The 16,839-nt window shown below is 44.3% G+C and overlaps 1 protein-coding gene across 2 annotated transcripts in view; it reads right to left on the reverse strand.

Annotated features, from left to right (window-relative positions):
• Positions 1 to 16,055, reverse strand: part of CRBN (cereblon) — a 39,876-nt gene extending 23,821 nt beyond the window's left edge. The window contains exons 1-4 of one of the 2 annotated variants that reach the window (XM_006263053.4): positions 15,940 to 16,055; positions 10,479 to 10,588; positions 9,786 to 9,988; positions 8,899 to 9,048 (exon numbers count right to left, since the gene is read on the reverse strand). In XM_006263053.4, the coding sequence (XP_006263115.1) occupies positions 8,899 to 9,048; positions 9,786 to 9,988; positions 10,479 to 10,588; positions 15,940 to 16,006 (530 nt within the window). In that variant the 5' untranslated portion in view covers positions 16,007 to 16,055. Of the gene's footprint in view, positions 1 to 8,898; positions 9,049 to 9,785; positions 9,989 to 10,478; positions 10,592 to 15,939 lie in introns of both variants that reach the window. The other variant, XM_006263052.4, reaches the window with a different exon arrangement.
• Between the last annotated feature and the right edge of the window lie 784 nt (positions 16,056 to 16,839).

The raw sequence follows: 16,839 nt of genomic DNA on the forward strand, positions 1-16,839 counted from the left end.
ATATAATTAGAGGAGGTTAAATGGATTTTTTTTAATGATATATATATATATATATATATATATATATATATATATATATATATATATATATATATATATATATCACTAATGATACCCCCCAGTAAGTATGTTAGCTAAATTTGTGGGAGCTCAGAACCTTACTCCCATAGTGACTGGAGAAATGTCCTGCCAAGACAAGCATCTAAAGTAGATGTCTATACTAGAGGATAATATTTTTATAAATGTATGGATGGAATGCCATGTTACTCCCCTGATATTTCTAAAATGGCACTAGCCCTGGCAGAATGTGCGCAAATAATTTCTGTGTAAGTTTATAACAAGGAAATATAACCCCAGATATCCATCCACCTTTAGAGTTGGTGCATGGGAAATTCTCTCGGCTGGAAAGGCAAATAGTTTAAGATGGCCCACGGCCCTCCGACATCTTAAAGACGAGCCATAAATTGATGCAAAAGAGCAGACAGAAACATATCAGCAGAACCTTTTAAGTAACAGAAACTGATTTTGACACAAGCGCTAGGTAGTTAAATACATAACAGTGTAAAAGCACAGTGGAATAATTTTCCATTTAAAAAAAAATTACTACTTCATTAAAAAGTGATTTTTAGACCGGTGCTGTCTCTTTCCATTAAAAAAAAAATCCAAGAATGAGATACTTCTGGTTGTCACTTTGTGTCTTAAGTAAAAATATGTATTTAATAAGGTTCCAAGGAAATGTAATCTTATTTTATAGTTATCTCTGCTTCAGAAGCCAAACTGGCAAAGCTTCATGAAGTGCATTACAGTTACAGTATCTACATACAGTTGTACAAGCTTATAAACACATGAGCAAACAATTTTAGTCTCCCCAATTATTCAATAAGATTAAAATGTGTAAGAGACTGAATCATAAGGTCTGGAGGCCTCCAGTTATATTTACCCTTTCAAAAAAACAAATAATTACATATCATTTAACTTGTTTTAATAATTTTTATAACCTTCCTGTGGTTAGTACTAGAATCCTGAAGACATGCTCAGATTTCTTGCCTTCATTCATATTTTGCTGCGTAATAAGGATGTTTCCTTTCCTAATCACAGGTGAAACAACTGCTATTGTAAGATGTTCCAAGGGCAAGACTGAACAGTTGCATGGTTATCTTTGCTACATCCATTCTAGTTTCATAAGAGATGCAACTGCTAATCATGTACTGCCATCTTGTGTTCAAACAACAACTTTCTATTACCAATATTGAAAAAGATCGATTTCTCCAGCCAAAAAAATTAGATAAAGAACGGTAAAGCTGAATAATGCTTTTTAGTTGGCTACACATTACTTCATTTTGTAGTTGGCAGTTATGATAAAAAGCAAGAGAATTCATTAGCTAATTAGACAGCCCCACAGCTATGTAAAAAGCTTCTTTAATGTTGCTATGTTAAATAGCCAGACTGCCTATGTTGCTCATTTTCTGTAGCAGATGAAGATTAATTTCCAAATATATGCATTTTTAAAGGAAACCTTTTTAATCTGTTGTATTATTGTAATATTTAAAGGCTGAAGTATGGACTGTCCAGGGCACTATACAAATGCACAGCAAAACACAGCACCTACTGCAGGATAGTTTAATTTTAAATTGGGTCAAGATACAGCACAAAGAGTAAAACTAAGGGGAATATACAGATGACAGTCAGAGTAACGTAAGAGATTATATATTTCTTCTTAATTAAGTGTACAATTCAAAAACATGTCTATTTTTTTCCATAAATGGAAGTCTACTTAGAAACCATGTACCCAGCCAATATCATCATGAAGTTTACTGGGGGGCATCCTAAGAAACGCCATCTCAAAAAGGGACCTAAAGAAAGGGTTGTGAAGTCAACATTGATTTCAGGAGAGCAATCAGCACAAAAGAGGCTGCACAGGAAAAGGTAAAAGGGAGCAGTGACAAGCCTCACTGCAATGAAGGAGGATCATAAAACAAGTGAGCTGAGATAATGCTGAGCTGAGCGTGGGGAAAGCTTCGAATTAAAGTATTAGAAATCTGATCCGTGGCGAAGAAGCTGCCAATAAAATAACCTGAAGAAGTGGATGACAAATCAACAAGTGAGGGAGATGATTTTGGCAGCAAAGTTTTGAATTGATTTGAAGCTGCAGTAGTGAAAGCCAACTAGGAGATTACAACAATCAAAGTGATGAAAGCCTCAACAAGAGCTTTGGCAGTCTGATCAGAAAAGGAGATGGATTTTGAAAATGCCACCCAAGTTAAAATCTAAAGCTGTGGAAATGACACAGATGTAAAGGCTCACAGTAAAGGCCAAACTAAAAATAACACCAAGTGCCAGTGCCTCTTTCAACTGGTAAATTCCTCGTACAAGGAAGCTTTTAAAACAAACAAACAAAAAAGTGTTTGTCTTTATTGCACAAGGTCTTCAATTCTCAGCTAGATTTTAAGATTATATTTGGAAGATGTCTAATATAGCTCAGCATGTCAATAAATCATATTTGTTTCATAGCAAAACAAGTATAAGCCAGGGGTGGACAATTATTTTGGCTGGAGTGCTGCTTAATGAGTTTTGGTGAGTTGTTGAGGGCCACAAGGGTAGCCCCACCCCTTGGCAGGTGTATGCCCCCTGGTCACCAGTTTGGGACCAGGAGTCCTGCTCCTAATCCCTGACCTTTGCCACCGTAAGTCCTTCCCCTTGCCTCTGGAAATACTTCTTTTGGGAATGAGGTTTGCCATCTTGGAACCAGAAAAAAAAGCACATTATATATTAAAAATCAAACATCTATAATAATATATTTTAATTTTATTTCAAAAAATATTTTTGTCCCGATTTGTGTGCATTTGTGTTGTGTATATAGAGGAGCTTGCATAATAGTTCAAAATGAAGTCTTACTCTTGTATATCGTGGAGGGGTGTGGGGGAATACGGGTGGGTGAATGTAGGTAGGTGTGTGTGTGTGTGTGTGTGTGTGTGTGTGTGTGTGTGTGTGTGTGTGTGTGTGTGTGTGTGCGTGTGTGGAGTATGGGTGGGTGGGTGGGTATAGGGTTTGTGGGGGGCTGCGGGTGTATGGTTGTCTGGGACCCCCATACAAACATATCTCCCATTGCGCACAGACTCCGCTGCCAGCGGCAACAGCAAGTGGAGTGCCCCGGTAGCGCAGTCCTAGGAAGCCCCAGGATTACACATGGCTGGGCCACTGGCTCCATCCCGTGGGGCTCACATGCCCAAGCCCTGCACCGCTGGGGGAAGCGCCGCGTGATGAAGCTGGTGATGCAGATCATGGGGCTCAGCAGGGTCAAGTGCAGAGCCAGCACAGCACCACAGCACGGAGCTCCATGCCATTCCCCATTACCTGCATGTAGCAATAAGCGGGACTGGGCTGCCCCCAAGGGCGTGAAGCTTGGGTGGAGAACCCAGGAACTGCATCTGAGACCCATGCGATGGAGCCAGACAGACCCCACGCTCCAGCTGGCCTGCGCTTCTGCTGCCCAACCAGCCTGGTCCCAGCCCCGGGGGAGCAGCACGGGCCTTGCGCTCCTACCCTGCTGCTGCTTTGCTTTCACCCACCAGCACAACCACTTCCCCTGCTCCCTGCCCTTCCCCTGCCACTTCCCTACCTTCCTGCCTGCCCGCCCTCCGCTCCCCAGTCCCTTTTCCTCCTACCGCCACCACCTCCCCCCACCACCACTTCTCTACCTGCAAGGCCAGGGTCAGGGCCATGACCATCCCATGGGCGAGAGTAGGAGCACTACCTCTGTGGGAGTGAATGGGCCTTGGCCCCATTCAGGCACAGCAGGGGCAGCCTGGATACAGTGAATTGATAGGCACCCGCCAGCAGAGCAGATGAAGTCACCTGACAGGCTGCATGCGGGGTGCATTTTGCCTGCCCCTGGTATAAACCCTCACCACATAATAACATCAAAGAAATAAAGCCTTTATAAAACGTGGCTCTTAGCAAGCTCCTATTAGTTCTACTATGCTCATTTCAGTATAAGCTACATTACTTTACCTTGAATTAAACCATTTGATCAGGAGCATTATATAGTCCTAATCTGGAATCTCTGAATTGAAAGTCAAGAGCATGACAGTTTAACTGCTATTAAAATTCTGTGATATGCCAGAGGAGGAGTCCGAAGATGCAGAAAAGAGGCAAGAAACTTAAAGAAACATCTAATCAAAAACTTTAACACTCTTGACTGGATGCACCAAGTCCAAAAATGGAATATGTAAATACTAACAATAGTGAGCTCTTACATCCAGCTTTTAATCCAAGTGCTTTAACGAAGAGGTCAGCATCATTATCTCCTTATTACAATGAGAAAATGAGGCACAGATCAAGGAGCGACTGACACAAGGTCACCCCACAAAGCAGTGAAAGCCACTGGAAAGTGATAACATAATTGCAGAATTGCCATTTTGGATAATCAGATACTTGGGTTTTGACTGCTGTGCAGAAATCCAGTTTTTTTAATAACTAATGTAACATGTGGTTATAGCAAAAAAATTAAAACACATACCCATATATAAATTATATCCTTACACATAACAAATATGCTAAAAAAATTAAGAATTTTGCAAAGTTGAACACTCCAGCATTAAGAAGTTCCAGAACTATGGCTGTTTGTACAATCTTAATTCAACACTTTTGGTCATACAGGCATTACGATAGTCCGCTACCTTACGCAGTGCACAGAAGAGATAATGCTCATTTAATGAGCAGCTACTCTGTATTTTTTATCTTCATCTTACAATGTTTGGTCCCAAATCTTATTTACTGTGTATTTTCAGAGCTTGTTCTCAAATCAGAATAATTCATTTCCTAATCGGTTTCTCCATGGTTCTCATCACTGTAGCAGCTGAGGGCTTCGTAAACATTCGTCTTCTTCTATAGGGCATCAGATATCAACTTCCAAATCTATGAGCCACCATCTGCTATTATCGCTCAATGTGCAGATTCCACCTACCCCATCTGGCCATTTATAAAGATTACAGCTTTTGATTAAATGCTGTGCTCTTAGTTGGACAATGCTTACACAGAGGGCCGTTCAAGATGTTCATCTTATAAAGTGTTGTTTTGAAGCCTCTGAATCCTGATCTCAGTCTGTTCAGCTTGACCCACGCATCTCTGTCAAGGTTGTACATCAGGGGCAGGCAATTATTTCGGGTGGAGGGACACTTAACAAGTTTTGGTGAGATGTTGAGGGCCGTAAGGGCAGCCCTGCCCCTTGACAGTTGTACCACCCCATGGATAGCCATCTTGGGACCAGAAGTCCTGCGCCCTAACCTCTGACGTTTGCCATTGGGAGTCCCCCTCCTTGCCCCCCCGTCCCATACTTTTTGGGAGGAGGGACTTGTCATCTTAGAACCAGAAAAAAGCAAATCATACACTAAAAGTCAAACACCTACTATCATGTATTTTATTACAAAAAATATTTTGTCATGATTTGTGTTTGTGTGGTCTACAGAGAGGTGATTGCATAATAGGTCAAAAATAAAGTATTGTATATTGTGTGTGGGGTGTGGTTGGGGGTGTGTGTATGTGGTGAAGTGTTGGGGGGTGGGTATGGTGGGGTGTGTGTGTATGGTAGGGTATGGAGGTGTGCGGGAGGTTGTGAGGATGTGTGGCGAGGCATAGGGCATGTTGCAGTGTGTGTATGTGTTGGTGGGGATTGTGGAGGCAGGGTGTGCGAGTGTGAGGTTTGTAGAGTGTAAGGGAGGATGGGGGTCATGGGACCACCACCAGTGAAGTGCCCACACTGCCAGCAGCAACAGCAGGCAGGCGGCTGAGGGTGCTCATGCCCGGCACAGGCACTGTGCAGCAGGTGTGACTCCAGCCAGCACTGTGCACAGGGGGGTGAGAAGTGCAGCCTGCCTGGCCAACTCTACTGTGGGGACTGCACGCCACATGCCTGCAGTTCCCGCACTTGCACCAGGGGAAGCTCCACTCTGGACTCCGCAGGGAAGTACAGGGCAGGGCTCCCTCTACTCCCGGCAGAGTCTGGGCACGGCAGCCAGCTCTAGCGTGGGGCTTCCCCGGTGCAAGTGTGGGAGCTGCAGGCGCCCTGCACGGAGCCCCCACAACAGAGGTGGGCTGGGCAGGCTGTGCTCCTCACCCCCACACACAGTCCTGGATGGAGTTGTGCCCCACCTGTGCCAGGCACAAGCGCCCTGTGCGCTCTTGCCTGCTGCTGCTGCCGCCAGCAGGGACTGCTTGATATTTTGGGGGAGTGTGTGGGGATGCTGTCACCATAGTATAGTGGTATACTATACTATGTGGTATACTACACTGTCACCTGGTACAGTGTGCCACTATAGCACCGTAGCAGCGCAATTTAACTGTGCATAGTGTACATGGCGCAGTAACCACCTGTACTATGCCGTGCTTTAGTATTTTGAAAAGGAAATACTAAAGCACAATGCCACAGCAACATCATAGACAAAAGAACAGAGCCCACTGACTAGTTCAAGGTGTGAATGCTCAGACCCTGCATCTCAAGTCAGGCACAGAGAAAACAAGCAACATATGATTAGTGACCAAGTTTGCAATTATCTCCCACAGTGGCTCTGTGTCAAAGCCAGGGCTAGAATCCAATTCCAGAGTAGCAGTGAAACTGTCTTCATTATGAGACCATCTTTACTCTTCCTGCAATGCTTTCCTCATTCACTGGGTACTTTCCAGCTTCTGCAAAAAAAAATTAGGTCCAGCAGGCAATGAGCTCCATTATGTCACTTTGATTCATTCCCAAGGGATATATGCCATGCACTCAATGGCACGGGTCCTACGAGTATGCATTTATAGACCGTCTCATAATATACAGGCACCATTAATTCTGGCATTGCCTAACTTTCAAATGCCTGACTTTGTAACTTTAATATTGTTCTTTCAGTGCTGCTTGTATGCTTAATTCCCTAGTTTTAGAAAAGCTTACTGAAAACAGATTCCATCAAAAAGCATTATACTTGCACACAGACCATCAGCAGAGTTGGAACCATTAGACCTATCAAGCAACCTCCACCAGTTGAGGTACAGGAGTAAATAAGGCAGAAAACAGAGCAGGTGGTTCAAAGCTGTTAGCTTTTTGTAGGTGGAAGTAGGCTGTTGCTTACAAAAGCTTACGCCTCTCTGAACCAGTTAGTCTCCCAGATGCTGCCCTGCCCTGTCTTCTGCCCAACTCCAGACTAACAGGGCTAACTACTTCTATTTAAAGAATAAATAAAAATCACTACAAGCTTGTCATCCACTGTGTAGAGTCTGGTCTACTAGGATCAGACCAAACCTACCCCTTCCCCTTGTCATCTTAATCCCACTTTTCACTCCACAAGCTTCTCTCTTTATTCACAATCTCCTTGCCAAGCCATCCTCATATCCCTTCCTACCATCTTCTCACCAAATCTCTCTCAATCTATAATCACTCTCAGTCCAGATCTCCTTCCCTATACTACTGGTCCAGTGTCAGGATCTCACATCTACCCCTGACTTCTTGCTTTAAGGTTTTTGCTCTGCCAGTCCCAAATCAACTGTGCAGCTTGGCTCCTCAATGCCTCAGCATTTCCTTCCTTGGCTCCCTGACCCAGTCAGGAAGTGGCCACTGGCTCCAAGTCCCAGTATGCAAGCTTCCAGACTCCATTCCTCATCCAATCCAAGTTTCACACTTGATTTCCCAGTGTCTTAATCCCTATTACCAGCCTTTGGTCTTGGGGTGCCTATAAATGTGGAAGGAGGCTGCTCCAATGTGTTGTAATTATAGCATGTCAGAGCAGACTCAATTAATCAAGTCTGCTAGAGCATTCTAATTACTGTACTCCACCAGGCTCCAGATTTCGTGTATCAGTGTCCCCATGCTTCAAAATGGTGTTGGGGGCACTTCAACTGTAGTTCATCAAACGTGCCTTAGTTATAGCACCCCCACCGCCATTTTGACACGCGGGGATGCCGATACACGAGATGTGGGAGCTTTATTTAGCCACTCTAATTAAAGCACCCCCTTCCACCTCCAGAGCACATGTAAAAACGCCCTTAATGTCTATCCCTCCACTCCTCCAACTAACACCCGTTTGTGCAAATACCATCCCCTCTGTGTCAGGAAACTTCCTCCTCTGTACTGATTAAACTTATCAGGCAGAATCATTTAAAGGACAGGAAAGACAAGCTTCCTGGTTTCATTTTCAGGGGACAACCCTGGTTTACTGCAGTTCTGAGCTGCAACTGACAGAAGAATCCTGCTAAATGCTCATCTGGCACAGTGTGTATATTTGGCTCCAATCTGGTACAAACTAGCTGCTAAAATTGAGAAGTCCTTACTGAGAAAGGAGGGAATATAATTTTCAAAGCTCAAAACAGACAAATTTGAACAGGTTTCTATGGGGACAACAAAAAGATACAGAGATGTCAAAAAGGGCATACTTCAAATTCAAGTCCCAGCGCCAAAGCAAAGGGTTACTAGAACTTTTCAAAGTATGTGTTATCAGAATTTAGGCAAGTCAGCATGTTTTCCTTAACCTCATCTTCAGTCTTTCAGATGAATGACTCTAGCTCAAGTTTTCCAGAAAAATTCAGCCTGAGGAAGACAATCTTCATAAAGAATTTTAGAGCAAAGTTAAAAGCAACTGACAACCAAATCTTAAAATGGACAGCATTTAATTATGGTTAATACTACCAGTCCCACCTACAATTATCATCTATAATAACTAAATAACTCAGTGCCTCTGAGTAGTGTCTGGTCCAACTCCTTGCACGAATGCTATTCCTACACACTTAACAGCATAGGTAAATCTTGCCCTGGAAAGAGTAGATTTCTTCAGAAATTCAGAGCTATAGGTTTATTTTACCTCCCCAGTAAAAAGGGTTGCTAATAATAAGATTTGCTGTGCACAGAGAAGAACTGTATTTTCTTACCCATCTGACTGGGTTCTTATTTCAAGCACCTTAAACCTCTGTCTTCCTACTGCTTTCACTTTAACTGTTTCAATTCCAAACTCCTGTTCTTCTCGGTAGGCATATATTTCAGCTGTTGTTCCAAAATGTGCTTCTCTTTCACGTACGTTACTAAAAAAAGAGCAGAAGATAAAACATTATCCAACCATCAACTTACAGCATTCCTCAAAACTTCAGTAATATTTTACTAATTTTTTTTACTCATTTACAACTTCCTGTGGGAGCAGAAAAAAAGCCTCACGATCATCCTCCTGGGCCAAAATTATCCATACCGGTCTCATAATGAATACTTTTATAGTAAATTTGAAGAAATCTTTTCAGCTACTTGAATTACTGGCAAAGGAAAACAATGTACTCTTTTCATTTTGAAGATAACCTTGGCAAATCATGCAGCAAAAAATGTTTCCAACTCAGCACATAGATAATCCTCAAAAAAAAAAAGAAATTTTTAATATATATATGCGAAAATTTTATCATCACAACGTGATAAATAAAAAAAAATCTGAGTCTTTAAAATTTTGGTAATGAACACACCAAAATTCTTAAGACTGTAATGGTCTAAGAATATCTTCTCTGGTCTCCTGTATGACCTTGCAACATCTGTAAGACCAAACTGGTTCAATGGTGAAAAAGTTCTGCTGGGCAATTTCATATGATCATCACAAACTACCAAATAAAACCTTTTCATTATTAGTTAAACTTGGATTTTTATCCCACAATTCCGAGTCATTAAATCATGTAATTTACTGCAGAAGTGCTTCAGTCATCGACTTTTGACTTACTGCCCAAAGAAATCAATGATAAAACATGTGCTGCATACCATCAGTAAATCCACTCCAGTATTTTACCTGTATGCAAGGACAGCAAAGGTTCTGTCTTTCTGAATTAAATTCCGCACCATGCTAACCTCTTGCGGGTGAAAAAGCTGAAGAGGCAATGTTTGTCCTGGGATTAACATCACCATCACATGGGGCAACACTGGAATCACCTGGCAGCTGTCATCATCGTGCAGCGTTCTCCCATGAAACTCTTCCATATCAGAACCCAAATACTGTCAACCGAAAGTAAAAAAAAAAAAAAAATAAAAAAATTGTACCACCTGGGTTTGATATTTCGGAGATGTAATGTGAAAAAGGGTCCCAGAGAAACTTACAACTTTCCTGAACAAGCAACGCTGGTAAATGAAGGAACGATGACTTTGAAAAGTGGTTCTAATGCACTAGCACAAAGCGTCTCTGAGGTCTTCAACTCACTAGGTACATATTCACAATTGTGTGTGCTACCTACCCATTGCACTTGAAATCACATAAGATCCTTGTGGCAATGACAGAAATTAATTATTAATACAAGGAAAATACATAACGATTTAGCAACCAAGAATGAGGAAAAGAACCATCACCTTGCAATTAGCTAACTTTGGGCAGACGCTTCATATGAAAGGTTTTGGCCTGAAAAACTGGACTCTGAAAATATATCAAAGCAACACTGAAATCGCTTCATAAGTATGTTTATTCTGTTGCGGAAAGCAGAAAACCACCTACCATATGTGATGTTGGCAAACTGGTGTCAAAGTTAATAATATTTGGCTTCTCAGCTTCTCTACTATCTTGATCTTCAACTTCCATTTCAGTGTCATCCTCTTCCTCGCTCTCTGCTAACAAGCAAAACAGAATGTAGTGTAGGAACATCACAAACAAGTAACAAGCTGCCTTGAAAAAAAAATCAAAGGCTTTCGAAAAACAGACTACATAATGCCCCTAGTATGTGTCATTCCAAAGGCAAATGACCCTCATATTTGTCAACAGGAAAAAACAGATGTTTGACTCCTACAGAAAACGTCTTCCGGCTGTTGGAAAGAAATCACATTGCTGTAGAATTAGCCAAAAGCTGGCAATTTAGTTGAAAAGGTCCAACCAGAAAATGAGTGGCAGCAGTTATTATATTTACTAGTACCATCATTATATACTTCCAATTGTAGCACAAGCAGTACTTCCTCACCTCATTTCCAAACTTCTACAGTCAAGGGAACGTAACTGGAGGGACCCAGAAAACTACGTTATGTAGCAAAACGCTGAATATTTTATTCCATTTAAAACTGAAAACTAGTCCCTTGCATAGTATGAGTTAAAAGTCATGTCTATATACGAATCATATCTGGGATGAGTTAGATGTCATCCCAGATACTACATCTTTTCCACAGACCTTTTGGGTCATTATATTCTTTTTTGTTATCCTCTCTTCTGTTGTTGCATGAAAGACCCCTATAAACAGCAAGGGAAGCTTACTATTATGAAAGGAAATACCAGTGCAATCAATACAAAATGAAACAATATCTGAAGTCACTGTTTTTCCTCCAGTCTTTCATTACAGCAATATTAGATGTTACTTCTAAAAATATTTTTCAGATGTAAATGTGATGAAGTTATTGCCATTCTCTTTCCAAAACCCATGTGCAGTACATAGTGTCCTATATAAAATATATCTTTAATGACTCATATATATTTTTTGGAAAAAAGCTACTTTGCTTAAAACTAGCATTCGTTCAAAAAAAAAAAAAAAATCTGACTATTAAATAGAGAGAAATAGAATGGGAAAATCCAAAATGATGCATGTCTCTGAAGTCTTAGCTACTGGAATCAATCTAAGCATGGCCACGTGACATATGCATGCAACGTATGTTAGTTTACATCCCATATGTAGTACAAGGAGTTAATTAAACAAGTTTTCTTTTAACTGCACCTGACCTCTTCTTCAGAAGAATAATGAAAATGACTCTTACGGCAGACGTTATTATAAGTTTTGTATACAGATTTGCAGGATTTTAGCACCAACAACTGCTGAGTAACAGAGCTTACCCATGTATTCTAATGGTGCTAAAAATATATTACTCAGACCCTGAGATATAACATTATGCAATGCAAGCAAACAAAGGAGAATATATAAGCTTTACACCAGATTTATACTTGGCCACCTTTCTTTATGATTAAATATATATTTTTAAAAGAATCAATAAAAATGAATCCAACATTAACAATTAAAAACCAGAGATTGCATCTTATTCGCAACTCACAGTGAAAATTTTCTTTCATATGGGGAAAAAAGGTATTTTAGCAGGCAAAGAGTTTATTGTTTCTGAAATGGGAGCAAAGGTTACCAAATCATACCCTTGCTAAGATCCTATCATTTTGAGAGTGGGAGGTCAAAAACCGACCCCCAGGAAACAGCACCAGCCTTCCAAGACCCTAGTAATGCGTGTTCATCTTAAAACTGATGCATCAATGTCTAAATCTGAAGATAAGCTAAATATTGTATGGCTTGCAAGTCACTGAAATGGCATTTCACAAATCCCCCTCTTTAGCCATCACAAACATAAGCCAATTACAGCCTTCTCCAAAACCTTAGCTGATAGTTTCTTACTTGTTCTGCTGGACAATTAACTTTAATGAAATTACATACCATTCTGCACAGGAGCACATAATGTTACCTGCATGTATCATGAACCTAACACACAGAACATGTGAATAGTTGAATAAGCTGGCTCAAATTGAGATGTATTAACATGCCGTCTGCACCTTGGCAGGGAATGGCCAGGTCTGATAACCCCCTCATTTCATTCTTTTTTTACCTTTATTTTCTACCTCTAAAACTAACGTGTCAGTTATTGTCAAAAGCTTTCTGTTTCTTTCTTTTTTTTTTGTTTTGTTTTTTGTTTGTTTGTTTGTTTGTTTTTTGAGTTGTCTCCCCCTACCTCCAGGAAGGAATTATGTATATATTTGAAATCACTCGCTCTTCACTCAGTGGTAGATTGTCCTTTTTTACCTTCATGACCAAGAGATTTCTGCTTTACGTTTTAATACGATATTCTGATTCAAATGCACCTTCATTCATTTGTATCAACAGTTAGGATTTTTTTTTTTTTTTAAATAAGGCCGGACAGAAAAGAGGTGGTTTATTTAACACAAAAGAAAGCAACAGTAGTGGAATAAAATCAAATGCACCCTGAAAACTTTTACTCATTCTTGCCAAAACATAGACTGCTGTGTGCTGGCTGAGTGAGCCCGAGAGTCTGAGAGGAATGATGACTCATTTCACTGCAGTAGAACAAGGAGGAGGGTAAAAAAGTGCCGGCATCTTTACTTTCCTACTAAATGACATCACAGAAACATACAGCTGGAGGCACAGCCTACCCATCTGACCTACCAAAGAAATCGTTTAATCTTTTAGCTGCAATTTAAATGTGATCTTGAATATATTAAAAACTGTGCTGAAGTCCAAGCAAATGCCAAGGATAGCACTTAAACCACAGACCATGTTACATATTTACTCTGTAGAACCAAGTTCAACCACTTTATGCACCTATATTGACTCCAACAAATGACAAATGTTAAAGAACTGACCTTTAAAGCCTTTGGTAGGGTTAGGTAGGAAAGCACTATCAAGATCACTGTAGAGACAGCAAATGGGAATGCAGGGAAGGGAGATTAAAGATGGTATTGTCAGAGGAGTTCAGGGGATTTAGGCCCATCATCTTCACTGAATTTCAAGAGAGGCTGACTATCTAATTCTTAGGAAGCTCACTGGCAAAACTGTACAAGCACAACTCTTCTTCCAGAAGGAGAGCACTGTTTCCAGTTAGTTTCAAAAACACAATAGGGTTTACATAAGAACTGCCATTTACTGCATCAGCCTTAGGTCCATCTTGTTCAGTCTCCTGTGTTACACAGGGCACCGTCCAGTGAACTCTACCTGGTGACCCCCCTCGGTGCAATCATTTTGAACCTTTGGTCTTCACTCCCATTCCTGTTTTCTTCCTTATTTGTCCCTAGTAATCACCTGATGTGCATTTAGTGGCCCCCCATACTAGTGGGGGCTTACAGTTTTACTTGGTGGTCATTGGCTCATATTCTCTGTGCAAAGGCCTGTGTCACAGTGGCTGAAAGTGGATGCTGAAAAAAAAAAAAAGAGTGAAATGGGTCTGACTAGGGTTTTTTCTCCACTATTCTTCTTACTTGCAGCCTCTGGCATTTAAGATCTAGGATGCTCCGATTCAGAGGCTGCATCCCTCACTCCCGTGCTCAATAGCTATCAATGACCCTTTCTGTGGACCATGTGTCCAACCCCTTTTTAAATTCGGCTAAATTCTCAAAGTCCATAGCTTCTGGTGGCAACAACTTCCAACCTTTAAGGAATAAAAAAAGAAGGGCCTGGTATTCGTTTTAAACTGCCTGCTGACTTCTTTCAGGTTGTGACCCCTTGCTCTCATAGTGCAAAATCAAGCTAACAATAAATCCTGACCAACTTTCCCTCTGTCATACACTCAGTTGTAAACCCTTCTTGTGCTCCCCCGCACCTCAAGCACCTTGCTTATTACACAGGCCTGTCGCACACACATTGGGAACATGGGTCTTAGGCCCACAGAGCACTTGTTAGCCCTGCCCGTTAATAGAAAGAGCTATTGGATGCGAGTAAACTGAATCCGTGGGACAAATAAGAAACAAAACAGGAATGGGAGTGGTGGTCAAAGGTTCAAAACGAGGGCAGGGGGGAGCGGTGTTAATCACACAGGATGATGTGGCATAGACTGAACTGGGAAACAGCACCCTCCTCCCTGAAGCAGGACATCTCCATGGCTGTCATAATGGTGCCGTTCTAGCTTTCAACGCCCCAGTAACTGTCAGTCCCCTCTAAAAAAAAAAAAAATCTTAGTCGATCCAGGGGTGCCCTGAGTCTGAGCGCCTGGATTTAATCCACAAGTACCTTGAGTCGATCCAGGGATGCTCTTAGTCTACGATCCAGGGGTACCCTGAGTCTACTGAGGGTACCCGGAGTCGATCCAGGGATGCTCTTAGTCTATGATCCAGGGATGCCCTGAGTCAATCCAGGATGCCCCAAGTCTGCCAAGAGTGCCCTGAGCCAATCCAGGGTTGCCACGTGTCTGTCAAGGATAACCCAAGTCGATCCAGGGGTGCCCTGAACCTACTGAGACTGTCCCGAGTTAATCCAGGGATGCTCTGTGACTAAGATCCAGGGGTGCCCTGAGTCGATCAAGGGGTGCCCAGAGTCTATTGAGGGTGCACTGAGCAGATCCAGGGGTACCCTGAATCTGCCGAGTGCCCCGAGTCAATCCAGGGATGCTTTTCATCTATGATCCATGGGTGCCCCGAGTCGATCCAGGGAAGCTCTCTATGATCCAGGGGAGCTCCGAGTCGATCCAGAGATGCCACGAGTCTGCTGAGGGTGCCGCGAGCCGGTTCAGGGGTGCTGAGACTGCCCTGAGTTAATGCAGGGATGCTCTATGACCAACATCCAGGGGTGCCCTGAGGCGATCCAGGGGTGCCCTGACCTTGCCAAGTGTGCCCTGAGTTAATCCAGGAGCAGCCCGAGTCTGCTGCAGGTGCGCCGAGTGGATCCCGGGATCCGCTATGCGATGGATCCAGGGGCGCCCCGAGACACAGGCGGAGAGGCCGCCTGGGCCCACAAGGAGCCGGGTCCGGGTCTCCGCCTGGCCGCAGACCCAGACCACGAGGGCCAAAGAGACACAGGACGTCGCCTCCAGGCCGGCCCGAGCGCGGGGGGCGCTGCCAGGTCCCTCCCCACGACCAACCCGCCACCCAAAAGCCCGCCCGCCCCGACCAGGCCCTCGCAGCCAAGACGGGTTTAAAAACCTCCGCGGACACGGAGCGCAGTTTTACTCCCCTCCCGGGGAGAACATTTCCCCCTAATCTCCGACCTCAGCTACAGACGGCGACGCCGCGCCTTGTCCTGAGCACAGCCCGGCTCCTTCCTCCTCCGGCCCCGACGGCTGCTGGGCCGTGCGCAGCCCCGGGCCGGGCCGGGCCCACGGGCAGGGCCGGGCCGGGCCGGGCCGAGCCGGGCAGGGTAGGGCTGGGCCCGGCGCTGCAGACGCGCCTGGCCGGGGCCGCGCGGGGACGGCCGCTCGCTTCCCGCCCGCGGGATGGCGCCGCCGCCACAGCCCGGGCAGCGGGGCCGGCCGGGCCTTACCGGGCACGAGCTGCAGGTGGTTCCCCATGTTGTGCTCCGGCTCCCCGCCACCGTCCTCGGCGGCCATCGCTGTTTACCCGCGGAGCAACCTGGGAGCCGCCGGCGGAAGCGACGGCCTCCAGGAGGGGAGGGGAGGGGAGGGGCGGGGCGGACCCATGCCCCGCCCCCTGGGCAAGCCCCGCCCCGCTGTGTCTGCAGCGGGGGGGCGTGGCCGGTCGGGGCCGGCCGCGGCTGCGTGCGGCGGGGCCCCGCGCCGGGCGTCTTCTGCCGCCAAAACCGGCCTCCGCTGTTAATCCTGAAACTGCCCCGAGTCTGTTGAGGGTGCCCAGAGTAGATCCGGGGATCCTCTATATGACTATGGCCCAGGGGTGCCCTGGGTCTATCAGCAGTGCCCCGAATCGAGCCAAGGGTGCCCTGAGCCTGCCAAGTGCCCCGAGTTAATCCAGGACTGCCCTGAGTCTATTAAGCGCTCTGAGTTAATCCAGGGGTGCCCTAAATCTGTCAAGCCTGCCCTGGTGCCTCAAATCTGTTGAGGGTGCCCTGAGTTAATCCAGGGGTGCTCTACAACTAAGATCCAGAGGTGCCCTGAGTCTGCCAAGAGCACCCTTAGTTACTCCAGAGGTGCCCTGTCTCCAAAGAGCACCCTGAATTAATCCAGAGGTGCCCTCAGTCTCCCAAGAGCACCCTGAGTTACTCCAGAGGTGCCTCGAGTCTGCCAAGAGCACCCTGAATTAATCCAGAGGTGCCCTGAGTCTGTCAAGAGTGCTCTAAATTAATCCAGGGGTGCCATGAGTCTGCTGAGGGTGCCCTGAGTCAATCCAGGGGTGTCCTGAGTCTGCCAAGTGCCCCGAGTTAATCCAGGAGTACCGAGTCTGCCAAGAGTGCTCTGAGTTAATCCAG

The sequence above is a fragment of the Alligator mississippiensis genome, chromosome 12, assembly GCF_030867095.1.
Source record: "Alligator mississippiensis isolate rAllMis1 chromosome 12, rAllMis1, whole genome shotgun sequence".
Lineage (NCBI taxonomy): Eukaryota > Metazoa > Chordata > Crocodylia > Alligatoridae > Alligator > Alligator mississippiensis.